Source organism: Protopterus annectens, chromosome 13.part0, assembly GCF_019279795.1.
Source record: "Protopterus annectens isolate FY-2018-M chromosome 13.part0, PAN1.0, whole genome shotgun sequence".
Lineage (NCBI taxonomy): Eukaryota > Metazoa > Chordata > Ceratodontiformes > Protopteridae > Protopterus > Protopterus annectens.
In genome coordinates this window covers 544,200,150-544,218,361 of record NC_056747.1, presented here as the reverse complement: position 1 = coordinate 544,218,361, position 18,212 = coordinate 544,200,150, and the positions used below count along the sequence as shown (strand labels likewise).

The 18,212-nt window shown below is 41.4% G+C and overlaps 1 protein-coding gene across 1 annotated transcript in view; it reads right to left on the bottom strand.

Moving 5' to 3' along the window:
* Positions 1–18,212, bottom strand: part of LOC122787458 (glutathione S-transferase theta-1-like) — a 62,403-nt gene that overhangs the window by 26,835 nt on the left and 17,356 nt on the right. The window contains exon 2 of the mRNA XM_044054189.1: positions 13,857–13,944. Coding sequence (XP_043910124.1) covers positions 13,857–13,944 — 88 coding nt within the window. The remainder of the gene's footprint in view (positions 1–13,856; positions 13,945–18,212) is intronic.

The following is an 18,212-nucleotide window of genomic DNA, read 5'->3' as shown; positions in this document are numbered from 1 at the left end:
AAAAATATGATCTGAAAATGAAGTATGCATCAGTCAGGGAACTACATATAGATTAAACAGAACAGGTTACTGGAAAAACATGAAGGGTTGCTACAAGGAGAGATATAGGTGACACTAACTGCCAATAAAATACAACTACTAAAAGATGTTACAGTGAAAGGCTGGCATTAGCCAAATACATCAGTAAGAAAACATTCTTTCCAGAAGAAATAAGACGTGTCCAATGACTAATGTTCAAAACTTACTCGTTCCCAATTTATTTTATATTTGTTTACTGGGAAAGTCTGACTGGGCATGGATCCCACTTTTAGCAGAGGCCCGGGGAGAAAAGCCCCACAAAGATTAGTACAGCAAATACAGTAAATACAATACATGTGTTAAAACAATACATGTGTTAAAGTACAGTACAAATAAGGTACAGTTTCAAGGCCAAAAAAGAGCCAACAACTAAATATACTACAAGGAGCACTGTGTTACAACAAATACAGTTGAAAGGACACATTTAGTTATTCATTGGTGGCTAGTACAGTAAACACACATTGATTAAGTACAGAAAGGAGTTGCTGCAAGCTTTCATAGAAGGTTAACGTATATGATATGATCTAATTAAGTGAAGCTACCCAGGGTCAGAACAATTACATAACCAAGAACTATGTAAATGGGACAGAAGTTTGAAATTTTTGTTTTCAGTGGTCCCAATATCTATGGGCATGGTATTCTATGCTTTTGCAACAGAAATGGAAAACATGGAGTCCCCAGAGCTATTGTTGCTTTTGCCTAGGTCAGCCAGTGCTTTATTGATGGATCTTAATAGAAGTTTTGTTAGAGTAGATATTAACAGGGCTGGTGTTAGCATTTTGGGGGCCCCCAGCAGATGTCAAGTTGGGGGCCCCTAGGCACTTCCAGTCTACGTATCACCCTGTCACTGATAACCCTCCTAAGCAACCTTTTAGTTCATGCTGCAAACTTTTAGGAGTAGTTAATAACAGACTGACCTGTAGCTGCAGTGCTCTTAATTACAACAGACCCTTGTATCACACTATGTTGTCCCATCTCACAAATGATCATTTAAAGTCAATGGCATTTAGTTGCACCGAAGATACATTGCAGCAACTCTATATACAGGTCTGGACTTTGTGAAATGGTGCCCTAGGCCTACTGTTTCAACTACCCCCCCCCCCCACCGACACACACACACACACAGGTCTTCCCCTGTTTTCCCCCCATCTTGGGCTCCCCATACCATGCACATTACTTTTTTCTTCCTTTTCTCACATTTTGCTTTACTCTTCAGCTTTTTTGAGAAGCGATAACTTCCTTTATCCTCTGAAGTGCATTTTAAAGGGTTTTTTTTTCCAGCCTTTTCATCCAATGATGGCTTGAACAGAAATGTTGATTAAGGAAAGAAATTGTGTTGCTGTTCAGCTTTAGTTTTCCTTGCATCCTTTCAACACACATTTCCTGACCAAGTAATAACCATTTAGGAAATAATTCAGTTAAGCTAGAGCCCTCAGAAGCATTGGGGTATGCATGTTCTGAAATACATTCAGAGCATTTTACCAACCAATGATGGTGGCCAAAACAAAATTAGTAAGAAAATAATTTGTCTTATTTTTTTTCTTTCAGTGAAGGCATAAATTGTATCAAAGGCCTAATGGTCAAAGATAACAAAACAGTAACTCACAGTAAACTAATTGTTGTTGTCTGGATACACAAGTCTTATCTGCCTCCATAACCCCCCAAAAAGACTGCCTATGCATCCCTCTGGTGTTAGACTGGGATGAAAGCAGAGGTTCAAATTTCTACCGTCATGCATTTCAAATGACTGCTGACATACATATACATAGATGCTTCCACATTCCTCAACCCGAACAGTCAAAGGCAGCTACCTGCATACATGTCTGAAGTGTGATTGTGAGGAAAGTGAAAAAAAAAAAACACACAGTAATGTATTTTACTTTGTTGCTCCTAGACAGTACACTGCCCCAGCACAAACTATAGTAACCTTTGTATACCTCTGAAGTCTAGTAGAAAAATAGAATAAACAATGACCACACTGTCCTAAGCCCAAATGACCGCATGTGCACACATCTAAGGTTTGACTGTGATGACAATTAAAGTAGTAATGAACACCCCCCCCCCCACACACACACACACGAGCAGGGCTGGTTTTAGAATGGGTGCAGTTGAGAGCAGAGGCCATTATCAGCTCTATCCTCACAGGGTCATATCACACCCCTGTTCAGGTTAATGAGCGTTATCAGAAAATTAATAAATTTTTCCTCCTAATTTTCCCCAAGCAGCAACAACTTTTGTGGGGCCCCCCACAGTCGAGAATGATTAAGGGAGCCCCATATATATAGTGTAGGACCCCATCTAAATGTCTGAATGTTCTGTGATATATTTTATTACTTTTAAAATACTTATTAGCTACATTTTTGTACTGTTACCCAGAAGAATAATGTCTGTATTCTAGCATTAGTGGGTGTGTGCACAGATAAAATCACTGATATATATATATTTTTTTACACACACATGCGCACAGACATAAGCATAAGCCATAACAATACCAGTTTTGTACTTATTTCAGCAAATTGCAATACATTGTACAACACTGGTACTGGCACAACATGATCAGTTACTGCCATTTAGCAGTCGTCAACAGCAGCAGGGTAAGTCACTTTTATTTTCTTTCCCTGACTTTTCTTATAGTTTTGCTGTATCCTTTATAAAAAGTTTGATTTGCTTGTAAATCATTCAGAATTACAGACAGTCAGTAAAATCAGACTGTAGACTTTTATACTTCTTGTCCAAAAAAATGAAAGCTGATGCAAAAGGTGTTAGACTATTAACTTTTTAATTTAGAGGAATATTTAGAACTGGTTCATGATTTTAAGCCCAACAACAACAACAACACTGAATTCTTCTGCAAATAAGTTGAAAGTTTTAGTAGCTGCTGGTGTTCTGTCATTGTTTATAAAATTCCCTGAAAGAGAACCATCCCTTAAGATTAGAAGCATCAGCTTTTCTTACAATCCAAGGTCTGCACTGATCTCACTCTGGACGGCTGATCTCTCTAGCGCTTACCTTGCTTATGTTCATTATCCTAACAGGTCATTGGACAGACTTGTTCACAGTTGGACTGCTGACCTTTGATCTTTCTAGTGTTACCTTGCTTATGTTCATTATCCTAACAGGTCATTGGACAGACCTGTTCACAGTAGAGCATAATCAGGAAATTCCTGCATTTTTCGCCTCATTTTTCTCCAACCAGCAGCAATTTGTGGGGCCCCGACGCACAGTCAAGGATGATTAAAAGGGTCCCTTTGCACCCACGGGTATTGCAAGTACCTAAAGTTGGCTATGTTAGTTTTAGGGGACTGAATGTCCAGTAACAGAGTTTAACTAAGCCAGGGGTAATATGTCAGGGGTAAAATATTTAATGGAATTGCGAAGCCTGTTGCTTGACACAAACACTGTTACTATAACCGAAGCTTTTGTTGGTTTGACAGACATGTTACAAAATCTCAAGGTAAGACAACTTGCTGTGGTTGGGGGCCCCCTAGGAACAGGGGGCCCCTAGCGACTGCAGGGTTTGCTGGTGCCTAAAGCCGGCTATGGATATTAAGTAGGCCTTGAGGAACAGGAAATCTATTGGGATAATATTGAATTTGGTGGGCTATTGCAAGCTGGTTATATGTGAAAAAATATGAAAACATGCTTGGGAGAATAATGAATCCCATTTAGTGAAGATCCAGGCAACCTGCAGCCTCACATGTTCTGCAACCACTAACATGCACCTGGTTAGTGCTTTGGGAGCAGAGGTGAAACCAAATGGCACAGTACAAAATGAGTTACTATCTCTATGCAGAAGCAAAAGAACCTCCCTGACTTTTTTGCTACTTTGACTATGTAGGATTCTTGGATGTCCAAACAATGCATGCAGCCTCAAACACAAGGAAGGACTGAAGTTAACAGGACCATGTGAAACGGCTACTTTGAAACACACCAGTTTAGGAAATTGAAGAATGGGTCTGAAGTCATTAGTTTTCCATGAAGAAAATTTTGAGTAAAAGCATAGCCCTTTGTGATCTAGCAGAACCTCTGGGATTGCTTTTTGGAATCAGGCTTGATGCAGCACTTTGGGTGGGATGTCTGGCAAAATAATTAACTACCGCTTAGGAAGAAAAGCAGTGAAATTGTATAGCTTCCAGAACTTATCCACAACTTCCTATACCTTCGGACTCATCCATGCAGACAAATGGGGGGAGGCAAGTGAAGGGGGAGGCAAGTGACCCTGACTGCCTCTAGAGTGAGACAGTAAACCAAGGTCTCTGGTAGCTAACTGCAGGCCCCCCATGGGGGGGGGGGCTGTGTGTCCATTTTGATTGTCCAGCTTGGTACTCGCACTGGAAGTTGCCATGACCTTTCTGATCCTCCCACAACCTTTGTTTTTATTGTGCTTGGCAATGTTGAAACCATAACTGATGCAGACTCCACTGCAAGGAGATAACATGTTGGGACATCTTGAGTTTAATGCAGGAGGGAACTCTCCTCCTTTTGCTTCTGCAGTTAGGTTTTACAGTTGGTCCAAACAGCATAAAGCTGGTCTTAATTTCTTTGGCACAAGCAGACAAAGCCTGGTATGGCATATTAAAGAAAGGCCACTGCCTGATGCTCTTGCCAAATGATATACCATGCTGTGTGTCTGATGCATGTTTAGCTTTGACACATTTGATAGGTGGAGGTCTGATGGTAACCCTGTCAAATATACAGATTCCAGGCAGCTTCCTAAACCAGGACCATCTAGAAAAAGCATCTGGGATGTGTAGTTTTTGCCCCATAAAGTGAATGAATGCACAGACTCATTTCCCCAGCCCATGCAATGCACATGATTCTTTACTTTGTGCATGGACAGCTAAGCTGTGAGGAGTGGGAGCCTTTAAAGGTAGCCAGGAGTCCATCTGAACAGATGTAGGAGGATCTTGTCATGTCTGTTTGGAATAGGGACTACCACTTCTTGCTTCCACAGTAAGCCACCAAGAGAACCTGACAGGTGGGAAGGCCTAATGTGTGAGAAGAAGTCCAAGTTCTCCCAGACTAATTTTTAAAATCTCTAACCTTTGTGGCTTTCAGGTGGGAAGAAGAAACAGCCAGCCCACTTGACTTCATCTACATCAAGACTTTAGAGAGTCAAGGAATGATCCATTTTGCACGATGTCTCAGTATCTGATTTTGGAGGTGAAAGTTCCAAGGAGAAGGAAGACAAAACTCATCTGCATGAGGCCTTAATTTCCTGCTGAAGATCCCTAGTTTCTCTACCCTTTAGAGAAAGGGGTAGATGGCTAACAATGGAGTTACTGGAGGTCCCATGGTTCAGCCATGACTTAGACCAATGTTGTGGAATAAGCATATTTCAGAGGCCTGCATCTTCAGTCCCATGATCAAAAATCAGGGCCGTAAGTCAAGCTGCAGAGACTTACCTCAAAGTTTCAAGGACCAGCCCAGCCTCATGCCTCCCCCAAGGCTTACAGCTTGGCTGACACCAAAAGCATCAATGTCAAAAGGTCAAGCCAAGTGCTATAATGGCTGGGCAAAAGGGGACTGGATCAACCTTGACCTCCAGCTCCAATATCAAAAAGACCCCTAAAACTAAAGATGCCAAGCTCAGAAAATATGCTTAACAGCACTGTCAATGGGAAAAGTCAAGATGTGGAGCCATGGTCCTGAAGACCTGCATGTAACCCCAAGGGCTGCACCAATGTGGATGCTGGCAAAAACAGATCAGTGGCTTCAAGTGCACCAGAATCTGAACATGACCCAATGAGGAAAGCCTGGGACAGGCAGAGAAGTGACAGACCAGATGCTCAGCTTGCCCAGATGTTACTGGGGGGTGTAGCCCGTCACCACATACGCTGCACTGTTAAGACCAGATGCATCCTCCTATAATCCAGTCCATGAGCACAGAGCTGCAAAGGCTGACTGGCCTTGAGGACAGGGTTCAAAGTGTCTCAAGGTTAGGACCTGAACACCAAAGATGCTACCATGTTGGAATGAGCAGCAAGAAATTAAGTCCCAAAGGAGAGAAGGAAACCTCATGCTGAAGTTTTATAACAGAAGCCGAGGAGGCCTCACCTTTAGAGGGAAGATCCTTTTAATTAAACTCCACACGATCAGAAAAAAAGCTGACATGTGAAGCTTGGAGAAGGTCTGACCAATAAGCCTCAAAAGGAGGAGACCTAGACTTGAGCTTCTCCAGTATCATCCTTTTTTTATGGTCCTTAATAATGGAATGTTCAAAACTGGCACAAATATAGCTTTCAGAAAAGGATTCACCCAAGCATTTACCACGTTTGAAGGGTTTGTCATATGTATGTCTGGTGCATGTTCATATTTGACAGAGGGAAGGGTTAACATCGGAGACTGTTAGACATTTTATGCTATTTACACTTAATTTTCCCTATTTAACCAAGGATAACACTTTTACATGTCACAATTCCAGCACCTGAAAAAATAATCTCCTGAAAACTGATTAGACATCTGAACAGTAACATAAATCACATAAACCAAATATGTATGAATGCTAAACACAGAAATGATCAACTGTACAATGTTATACATATTGCTGGCAATGTGGGATGACAGAAGTTATTCCAGCTGCAAACTTGAGAAATATGGGGCAAAATTACACAGCAACAAATGACAAAATGTAAATATTAGTAAACAAAGGGAAACGCCCTACAAATGGAGTGAAACAGCTTATGGTGAAAAGGAACAGAAATTCAGCCAAAAGTGGCTTGTAATGAGAAAAATATTACTGAACTTGGTAGTTCAAACAATTGGCAACAAAGGTAGCCTGGGCTCTTTTAAGCATCATGAGCACTTTGTGTGGCAAAAGATATCTGGAAATGGGTTCCTAGTCCAACAGCATCATCAATAAGGGGGACAGGATAACTTGCCTGGAAAAGCTTTACATGCCATGCTGTCCTGCTGGCCTTCAGGAAATGACCAGTGCTGCTCACTTTAGTTAAATTTATGGGAAACTTGTGTTCATGCCTGCATCAGTTTTAAGAAGGTTTTTGAAAAGAGTGTTTTGATTCAGACCTCTTTTGACAGTTTAATTGTTAAGAAATTAAGCCAACAAAAACACTGCAACCCAAAAGAAAGAACACAATGACTGAAGTATTCAGCCTTGGAGGATTTAGCAGAAGAGCTCAGGGCTCCATTGCTAAACAGTGACCATGCAAGACTAATGCATACTCTTGACTATGAAGAGTGAGGTAGAAAGGGCCCCAAAGACAGGATGTTGGGACCAAGTGGGAGCAGACTATGGCAAGATAATATGTACCATAACAAATACTCTGGACACACAGCAGGAGAAAAAGCGAAGGAGTGAAGAAATTACTGGACTCCATAAAAATGGATGGATTTTGAGGGTTGATGGAGGATTAAGGCAAAAAATAAATCCAGTGTGGCTCCACCAGTGTGGCTCCATTGAGATGTGGGGTAGTTATAATGGAAAGACAAGGAGTACAGGAACAGGGGGAGGATCACTGGAAAGTGATGTAGAGGTTAGAAAGGTTAGAAACAGGATAAGTATTACGAACGTCAAGACTAAACGACTTCTAAAAAGCATTTCATGACAGAAGGCAGGGACAGACTCGGAACTACCGTTTGAAAGGAGAAAAGCACAAGTAGGCAAAACAGGACATTAGTATAACTGGACATCTCAGATTACTGATCACTAAAGCAGAAGGCAATATGTCAGGCTGAAAGGGTAAGACAGTGAGAGGATGGAGAGATGGGAAGGTAACAGAAAAGGCTCCCAAAAGCTGAAGGATAAGGCACAGAGACCGGATGGGAATTCAAATATCTAAACAAGGCTACTCGGATTTTGGTAGAATATCTGATAGAGCTGTTGAGACAGAAGGTGGTCATAGGATTGGGTGGAATCAGTGGCAGTACTGCTCTATAAGGGTACATCAAGGACTGGCCAGTTAATATGACCTCACTGATGGGCAAGATGAACAACAGTCTTGAGGGGAAGACTTACAAGGTTCCTGGGGCCAAAGGAGCTGTTCAATGAGTTTCACGGGATAAAGTCCTGCCAGACCAACTTGACCAGGTCAGTGAGACTCACCAGGAAGGTGGACAGGGTCACCCTGTGGATATTAACATGATTTTGGCAGAGTCCCCGAATGGGATCATAATGTAGACTTGTACAAAGATGGACACAGAAGTGGGCAGCAAACTGTAGGTGAATACAAAGTAATGGTCACTCAGTGTTATAGAGATTACAATGCATCCCCCAGTTTGCTGAGGCAGTTTATGTAGGTAATTTCTCAAGGACAATCTCTTTGAGTTATTTTACCAGGAATATGATTCTAAAAGACTTACTCAAAGCTGACGCAAGTTACGTCACTAATTACCATGCAAGAAACAGCCTTACACCACAGGGCTCATAAGTAGACACTAGACTATCAATCTGCAGACTAGAAGTCAGAATCACATGGCATCTTGCATATTAAGTTAAGACCTCAACCATTATGCCATTACCACTTGTGTTGGAGTAAGATAAACCTTTAGAATCTCACCTCAAGTCTCTAATCATAATGTTTACAGTCCATTGTAGTTTCTATCTATAAAGCAGCCTTACACCAGAGCATCTTGGAGTAATAGCATTTCCACTTCAGTCCATGTTTTGTATACATTTCCACTTCAGTCCATGTTTTGTATACATTACCGTGGTTAACTAGGAAGAAGTCAAATGTTCCAGTTGAGAAGGTAATCATCAACTGTACAGTTGGAATATATATATTTGCATAAAACTCTGCAATGTGTTAAAGTGTCAGAAAATGACCAGTGGTGTTCTGAAGGGATTATTTCTGGGTCCAGCACTTTTCACTGCATTTGACACCTCATACAGACATAGAAAGATGTTTGTCTGAGACAAGATCAAGGATGGGATATTATGACAAAGTAAACATGAGAAGGAGCCTTAGAAATGAAAAGGAACCTTAGAGAAACAATGGTGTGTGCCAAGAGGTGTCACCTTTGGTTCAACCCTTCCAAACATATAATGCTGCACATAGGTAAGGAGTCAAGAAAACAACCTGCCTGGGGAATATCATGGAAAATTTAAACTAGGAAGTACAGAGGAAAGGGGTTATTAGTGAAAGCAGACTATACAACACATCTAGGAGAGTTAAATTCAAGGACTAGTCAGGCCAGATTTGGAGTACTGTTGGCATTTGTAGGGTACTTAAAATGGACAATATTTAGTGCTGAAATCACCGACTAGAACAGGGAGTGTTACTGAAGGTATATTGTACAGGAACAGGCTAAGGCCTTAATGTAAACCTTAATGTTCAAAATAAGTTAGATGGGACAGATATCAAAGACACTGGGGGATACTGTAAAAATAATGTACTGCAAGGAAGATAATGGTGGCATGACCAGAAGGTCAAGGGGTACAGTTTAAGCTTTACATGAGAAAATTATTTACAGAAAGCAGTTGATAAATGGAACACAGTGAGCAGACTGGACAGTGAAACAGACATTCAAGGACTTTAAATCACTTCCAGAAAGGCTGGGATGAAAGAGTAAGCAGATAATACAGCAACTTTGCTTGACAATGTACAAGTTGTTGTAAAACACCTTGATCAAGCAAGGGGCATTGCAGGAAGATACAGTAACCTCAGCATGGAGTAAGGTGCCCTCCCCCCCACCAAAGAAAAACTCAGATATTCCAGGTCCATAACAAAAAAAGATCACTGAAAATCTTCAGATACTTAAAGAAAGAGGGAGAAGACTAGTACTACTTTGTACCATGTCTAAGGACACCCATACTCAAGACACTATATAGTTATATCATTCTACACTTGGAATCATTTCAAACTGCCTAACAAAAATGCTACAAGGGATAGTATTAGATACACAGAGCAGGCATGTCTGAAACATTAGAATGTGCAGTTCCCTGAATCACCATCTGCTTATAAATGCTACAGAATAGACATTTTTATAAATACTGTGTTCACAGGACTGCTAGGGAGGGACAGCACTAGTGACACTAGTGTCAAAGTAGAAGGTTCCTTTTGGCGGCAACATTTTTGAGTGGTCCTTGAAGGGCTGTGCTAATTTACCAAAGTCCAAGAGATTAGAAACAATGAAAATCATATCCAAAACTATTAAATAAAAGGCATGTATTACAGGCAGTGTGTACTGATGGATACACAGAATGAACCTGCATTTTACATAGGGTGCTTTTATTAAACATCTGAAGCTGCTGCATACTGGAAAGTGGTTTCCATCACTGCCAATCAGCCAATTTTTCACCTTGCAGTGCATATCAGACTTCATATTATCAGGATAGTTTTGTAGACTTTGTTCCAGCTACAACAGAAGCTAAACTAGTAAAAGTAATGTAGTAACATTTTAACACCTCTGGGATGAGATGGTAGAGAAGATGGCTTACATCTACAGTAATTCCAGGGAATTTCTCAGAAATCTAGGTGGAAGTAGATGGTTCAGTGATGACTGCCAACTAGGCGCAATCTTCGAGTCCCCAAATGATGTTACATATTACAAAAGGGGCTAACAGACAAATGACTGGGGCCAAAGGAGCTATTAAACAAATGACTGGGGCCAAAGCCACAGACTAAAATGCAACGAAGTGCATTAGCATCCCCTTTGGCAAAGAGGAAGTCCCTGTAAATTACAATATTGACAGCATGCCCCTAAGCTCAAACCCAGTGGTGCGAGATTTGGGAACACAGGTTTATAGCAATCTAAACTTCGATCACCATGCGCATCTCATAAGTAAAGGCATCCTCTGTACTTGACCCTCAGACCACTAGTAGAATACAATGCTCCCCTCTGCATGTACCTCAGACACCTGCAGCAGGTGGAGAGACCAGAGGTTTCTCACCAGGAAAATTCAGGGCCTCCAAAACTGAACCTAAATGGAAAGACAAAGCCCTGTCACTGTGCTCTGTATCCTACAGGCTGTGGAGACACGACTTGTGCCTGGCCTACAGGGCAGTCTCTGACCCTGCCCTAATGGAAATGCTGTACATCCACAAATCAACATCCACAAATCAAATTGGACAAGAGTCACTCACTCTAGGGATCTCAAACCAGCCTGTGACATGAGACAGATACATCTCCCAGATATTGCCACGCCTCTGGAATAAACTCCCAATTCACATGAAGCAGAGCTTCTCAATGACCCTATCCAAGTGGACCCTAGACAACTGGATGGGAGACTGTAAATTCACCCCCTGGGATGGCACCTATATCCCTCATGGAGAGAGGCAGTCGGTGCTAATCTTAGCCTCACTCTGCAAATAATGACCATCTAACCAAGATCAATTAGGGAACACAAATACAACATGGCTAGGCTTGTAAAGGCCCTAGGGCCATTAGCCTAGTAACCTCCTATGAACCTGTAAGACAGAAAAAGATGGTTTAGTTATAAGAATTTAGAGGGGCTAACAAAAGTTAAAGTATTGCAGAAAAGGGGACTCTCAGAAAAGCAGCAGGTGCCGAGCACTAAACAAGGAGTATTTGGGTAATATGCATGACATAGGACTGCTTTCAAGTTGATCTCTCCAGAGCACATAAACTTACAATGGCTCAGGCAACAGAAAAAAGACAAAAGGTTTGCTACCAAACGTAGGAAGCATATACAAGAAAAATATCTAGAGATCCTGTAGAGGTATTCGATACATTTTGGAAATTTTGTGAAAATTTGTATAAGGCAGAGGAATGTGGAAATCAATGAAAAAAATTTTTATTGAAACATATGCCATGTTTAGAGGTTGGTTGTTGTGGAAGATTGTAAGAATGTAAAAGATCTGGACGATCGTTTAAATGTAGGGGGAAGCACCATCATCTTAGAAAGCTGTGGGGGTTGTATTACCTAAAGAAACACAACACCTACCAGACCCAGCTTCATACAGACCCATTTAAATTTTAAAACATGATTATGAAGTGTTTGTCTATACTAGCTAAAAGAATGGCAAAGGTGTTACCAAACAGATACGGATCAGTGTTTTTATGCAGGGGAAGCAAACATGTGACAACATTAACAGAAGAATGATGATCTAGAGGGAAACAAAATATAAGAAAATAGCACTGTTGGTGAGTCTTGATGCAGGGGAAAAAAAGTTTGACAGTAAATTGGGATTTTAGGAGCAGGGCAGTGGAAGCATTTGTATTCCCTGAAATAATCAAGGGAAACTAAGGGGATGTATGAAGGATTGCTAGCAAGAATTAAAGTGGGAGGGTTCCTCTCGGATGTTTGAAAAGAGGATCCAGGCGGGGGGGGGGGGGTCCTCTTTCCTCTTATTTGCTTTAGATTTAGAGCTATTGGCAAAGAAAATAAGGGAATCAAATTCAAGCATATAATTGGTATGGTAATAAAGAAAAGTTGGCTTTATTTACAGATAATATTTTTGTACCTGATAAATACAGAAAAGGACTTCAGTCTTGTACAATGTTTTTGGGACAGTTTCAAGTCCTGTGGGATATAAAATTCATGAATGTAAAACAAAGGCTAAAGCCATAAGTGTCCCCACACAGGAACTGGCTCAGCAATACCCATATCTAAGGGGACACGATTAGTATTAGGATTTAAAAGGGTTCTGTTCTGACAGCTAATGATGTGGGAAGAGACTAAACAAAATACAAAAGCCGAGAAACTGGAAGCTCTTATTTGTGAACATAGATAGTAGCTCCTTTAGTTTTATATACAGTGTGTCAGGCATATTTATCAAGCAGAGGAGAAACTGTAAACAATTAGTTGAAGGAATTTATCTGGGAGGGGAATAGGGCAAGACTCAAGTAAAATAAACTGATCCTTCCAATAGAAGGAGGTGGCATAGGATTACCCGATTTGCAGGAATATTTTAGAGCTCCACAATTAAGGCTCATATATAAATATACATAAGCAGAAGCTTGTAATTCAATATGTTGAAGCGCAGGGGGGGGCAGAGTTAAAATAAGGAAATAGTTTGATTTTAGAAGAAGTAGAAGGAAGCAGATCGTACAGAAGAACCATGCAGAATAAATTCATAAAGAAACAGAGCATTCTAAGTAATAAGCCACCACAGGAATTGAGAAAGGAGATTGTCAATAGGGATTACTGCAAGCAGGAGTACAGAAAATAGACAAGAGGGGGCTGGAATTTACTGGACTAAACTGGCAAAAGAGCCAAAGATAACTCAAAAGTGGCAAAGGATAACTACACAAATTCAAGACAGCTTTACAAACAGGATCTGTGCAATGATTCACTCTTGTGGCATGTAACTGTTTTCTGTGGCACTTTCAGAACTTTACTCCGCACATGTACGTGTACCAGTCAGTGCTGCTTGGAACTGAAAAGTTTTTGTGGTTATCTAATGTAATAAAACAAACAGTCTAGTGATTACAGCTATGATAACAGGCCAAAAGTAATACTTGGCTCAGGATGAAAGCAATACATCTGTGTAATTATTTATGTATTACAGCTATATAACATTACACAGAGCCACAATGCAACATTAGAGAACTTAAAATCTACAAAGGGCAATAAATTTTACTCCATTACAACCCATCTTGTTTGTACTTACAATATAAAAGCATGTAGTTGCATTTTACTTTGTTGTAATAGGAAAACCACTTTTTAGCAGTTTATAATCCGACTAATCAAGCTCTAATTAAAGGACATATGTAAGTTGACACCCCCCAGTTGTATTTACTTCCTGGTGAGAGAAACACCAGTTACCTCTTCGTATTACTAAGGAAGAGCAGGTTATCGGAACCAAAGACATTTAAGGCCATAGCTGCACCCCCTTACACTAAAAATTGGACTGTACCTCTCAGCCAGGGTGAAGTCTCCATCTTTCAAAGCTGGAACTTTCCTTACAGGGTTCACCTTCCCAAACTCCTCAGACATATGGTCCCCTGCAGACAGAAAAATATAATCCTTATAGGTTATTTCTCACAAAATTGTTAGTTCTTACATTATTCATTATGTTCTTTGTACAACAATTACAGACATGACTTTAGTCCTCTAGATTGTGAATTTCTCTAGAACTGAATTTCACAACTCCAGTTTCCTAAGGGTCTGCCCTCACCCTGGTCTGGACCAGACAGGCAGACAAACGCAGTCATATCTTCAGTTACTGGATCTGTGTTAGGCAGAGCTACCCTATGTACTAAGGGCTGTGGTAGGTGGAGCCATCCTAAATGCCAGGATCTGTGGCAGTTAGCTATTCTGAGTGCTGTGGCTTGTGACATGTGAAGCTACTCTGAATGCTAGGTCCTATGAAAGCAGCCAGTTTGTCATATTAACTCAGTCTCAACTTAAACGTTTGACCCTTTTCTCTAAAGCGCTACACCCCTCAGAGGAAGTTTGTAAGAGTTAGGGCAGGGGTGATGCTCCTCACATGTAAGGCTAGGGGTCACTTTCCTGAAAACACTTAGATGTGCCTGTCTGGTTGCAGAGATGAATTATGATTTACTGTCAACTGCTGCATCACTCACTAACAGAAGACTATGGGTATACTTTAACATGCATTGTATAACTGGGGAATAGCAGGGGTACACTGTATGCAAGCATCAGACCTCTGCAAACAAGAAACTCCACCTACTAATGGACAGAGCAGACAGGATAGCTCCACCTACCACAGGCTCTAGAATTCAGGATGGTTTGACCTCCCACTGGCCTTGCTACTTAGTATTGCTCCACCCACCACAGATCTTGACATTCATATAGGTTCTGTCTGCTACATATTCTAGCATTCAGGAAGGATACATGTAGTACAAGTCTCAAACAGGATGGTGCCACCTAAAACTCAGCCATTCACAATAACTTTAGCTACCACAGAGTCTGGCATTCAGTATGGTTCCATGTATCATAGGATATACATACCACAAACCCTAGCATTCAGGATGACGTGGAATACCCCAGACCTCAGACAGGACAGTTTTACCTACCAAAACTGTCATTCAGGATTGCTTTATGCATTGCAGGCTCAGCAGGGAGGATAGCTCCAGCAATCAGACCCTTGAACTCAATGATTCTGTGTATCAAAATATTCATTAATGGCATCAACTGGCAACTTAAAATAACACATACTCTATGCACTAAAAAAACTGCATCCATCTACAGGTATTCAGTCTTTCTTCCAATATAAACCCCATAACCTTAGGTAGATGACTATACCGGCTACACTGGTTAGCCTTGCTAACATGTGCACCTCTAAGCTAAAGTACCTTCTCTCCATCCAGTTTGTTACAAAGTGACTTTGCAGTAAGGGCAGTGACAGACAGCATGGTCTAGGCTATTGAGAACAGTGACTCACATGAACAGTGACATGTCCTCAGATTTGTGACAGACATCCTGAGACCAGCATGTGAAGTTGTACTTGGCCATGCTGAAGGATCATCAAGAGTTCAGACAGGAGTGACCCCCCCTCCCCCCCCCACACTGCCTAAAGGACTAAGCACCGACATGAGATACCCATCCCTTTCCCCCAGCAAGTGACATGTAAAACAGGGCTGGCCAAACCAGGCTAAAACTGAACTGAAACTCAAGACAAGCATTATGCAGAAAACAAAGCTATGATGCTGGGTAAGATAGGAGAAATGGCTCCTGAGGGTACTAATAGTGTGGAGAGAAAAGCGTATCCCAGATGACTGGAGAATAAGCATACTCATGCCAGTGTACAAGAACAAATAGGACATCCACAACTGTGGGCAGTACAGAGGCATCAGACTCCTATCACACTGCATGAAAGTTCTGGACAGGGTGACTGATAAACAGATACCCAGAGTAGTAGAATGTAAGATGGAGATGAACAGTTCGTTTTCAGATCAGGATGCAGCACAATTGACCCAATGTTTGCACTGAGACAGATACTTGAAAAGAAGCTAGAAATGAGGACAGAGTCCAAATGGGCATTCCTAGACTTGGAGAAAGCATATGACAAGGTCTCAAGAAAGCTGACCTGGGCAGTACTGCGGTGGTTTGAATTCCCAGAAACATTGGTAGAATTAGTGCAGGGTATGTACAAGGACTCAACAAGTAAGAACAGTGTTTGGCCTCACAGGGGGGTTCCCAGTGGGTGTACATCAGGGTTCAGCTCTGAGCCCACTGCTGTTCATACTGGTGATGGACTACATTAGCAAACAGGTTGGAGGGGGTGGATCAACAAAGCTGCTGTATGCAGACAATGTGGCAATGCAGGCAGACTGAGCTAGAACTTTACAAAATATAGGAGAATGCAAATCTGAAGGCACATGGGATGAAACTAAGCACAGATAAGATGGTGGTAATGGCAGCAAATTGGGGAAATAAGAAACTGAGAAGAGATAGAAGGGAAGATAGTGGAAAAGATAAACAGCTTCAAGTATACGGGAGGAGTAGCTGAGGAGAAGGGTAGTCTGAATGAAGAGGTCAGAGCTAGAATCAGAGGGGCTGCACCCAACTGGCATAGAGCATCAGGTGTAGTCTATGACAGAAGATTGCCAAAGAAACTGAAACGTAAGGTGTACAAGACAGTAGTGCAACCAGTACTGCTGTATGGTACAGAAACCTGAACAGTAAAGGCAGAACAGCTGAAGAAGCTAGAGGTGATGGAAATGAAGTACCTGAGAAAGATGATAGGATGCACACTGTGGGACAGACAAAGAAATGAGGACATAAGAGCAGAAGCCAAAGTAGCTGCAAGTGCAGAAAAGATCAGAGAGAACAGATTACGGTGTTTTGGGCATATATGTAGAAAAGCAGAAGACAATCTGGTGAGGAAGATTTGGGACAGACAGGAAGAAGGTAAGAGGAAGTGAGAATGTCCAGCAAAGAGGTGGATGGATTGTGTGAAAGAAGATCTGTGACAGTCAGGCATGAGTGTTGAAGAAGGCAGGAGTGTGGCACTGATTAGCGAGAGTTGGTGACAGTCAACACGATACTCCAACCCCATGCAGAAAAATGGGAAAACGGGGGCTGATGATGAAGCTAATGGAAAAAATGACCAAGACAAGACTGCCACAGCACAAGACATCACAGACCACTATGAAGCAAACAAAAAGGGTGTTCCCAATGCATATCCTTCAGGAATGAGGTAGACATCCCGACTTCATTTCCTGGCACAAACTAATCTTGAACCACTGCTTCTGGGAGACTATACAGTCACATATACAGGTAAAGTGAAAACAGATTTGCAAGAAAAGTCCTTAATGGCTATAAATTCAGTGGGAACAGGTTGCGCTTTGGAGATGCACTATATAGTAGTTCAGTGACTAAAAAATGGAACTCTGTCCCTACTAGCATTCAAAACACATCATCCAAAGCCTCCTTTAGACCTCATCAGGCAACATCTCAAGCAAAGTTGGCAGTGCCAGGATTGCTCCCCAGGCTAGTGAAAGCGGATAACATACATACAAAATCTAGAGCACTTGATAATAGTTTTCAATCTTACTCACAAACACTGGCTAATCTACAGTGTATGTACTGTACCCGTGTACTATGTATGTATTCTACCTATGTTCCAAATTTCAGCTGTACACCACAAATCTATTACCTTTATTTTTAAAATTAATGTTTCTTTGTTTGTTCTCTCCACTAACTGTTTATGTGCCGCATACCACTGTAAAAACATCTCTTGTAATTTGTGTGCATACTGATCATGTCTAAATAAACTAAATGTGTCTAATTTCTTTGTGGAGCTTTTCTCCCTGGGCCTCTGCTGAAAAAGGGCATTTTCGGCTCACACCCCCCCGGTTAAATGTAAAATAAATATGTTAAAATGAATTAAGGAGGCATAACTCCCTGCATGGAGGTGTACAGTGGGCCTTGACCCCTCACACAATTTTTTTGGCAAAATACTACGTGGTCAGCTATTGCTGACCAAACTGGCATAGAGTAACTGGCAGAGTGTGGTGCTCTGCTTTCAGAGACCCAAATACATCTGAATAAAGAATATAGCCTGGCAGAAAGTCTGTTTCCAGGAAATAGAATCATGTGAGGTTAATAGGCCAATGGCCTTTGAGCATTTCAAACCAAGCCATTCATGTCACAAATTTCCTGATTAGCAGTGCCTATAGGCTAGAATGGCTTTGGTATATGCATGTGCCTTAGGGCAAGTACAAACTGCCTCTGTCCATAAGGGCCACAGGCGACAAAGTAAATGTGATTTCCAATCCAATTGGTCAAAACTTCATTTGAAAAG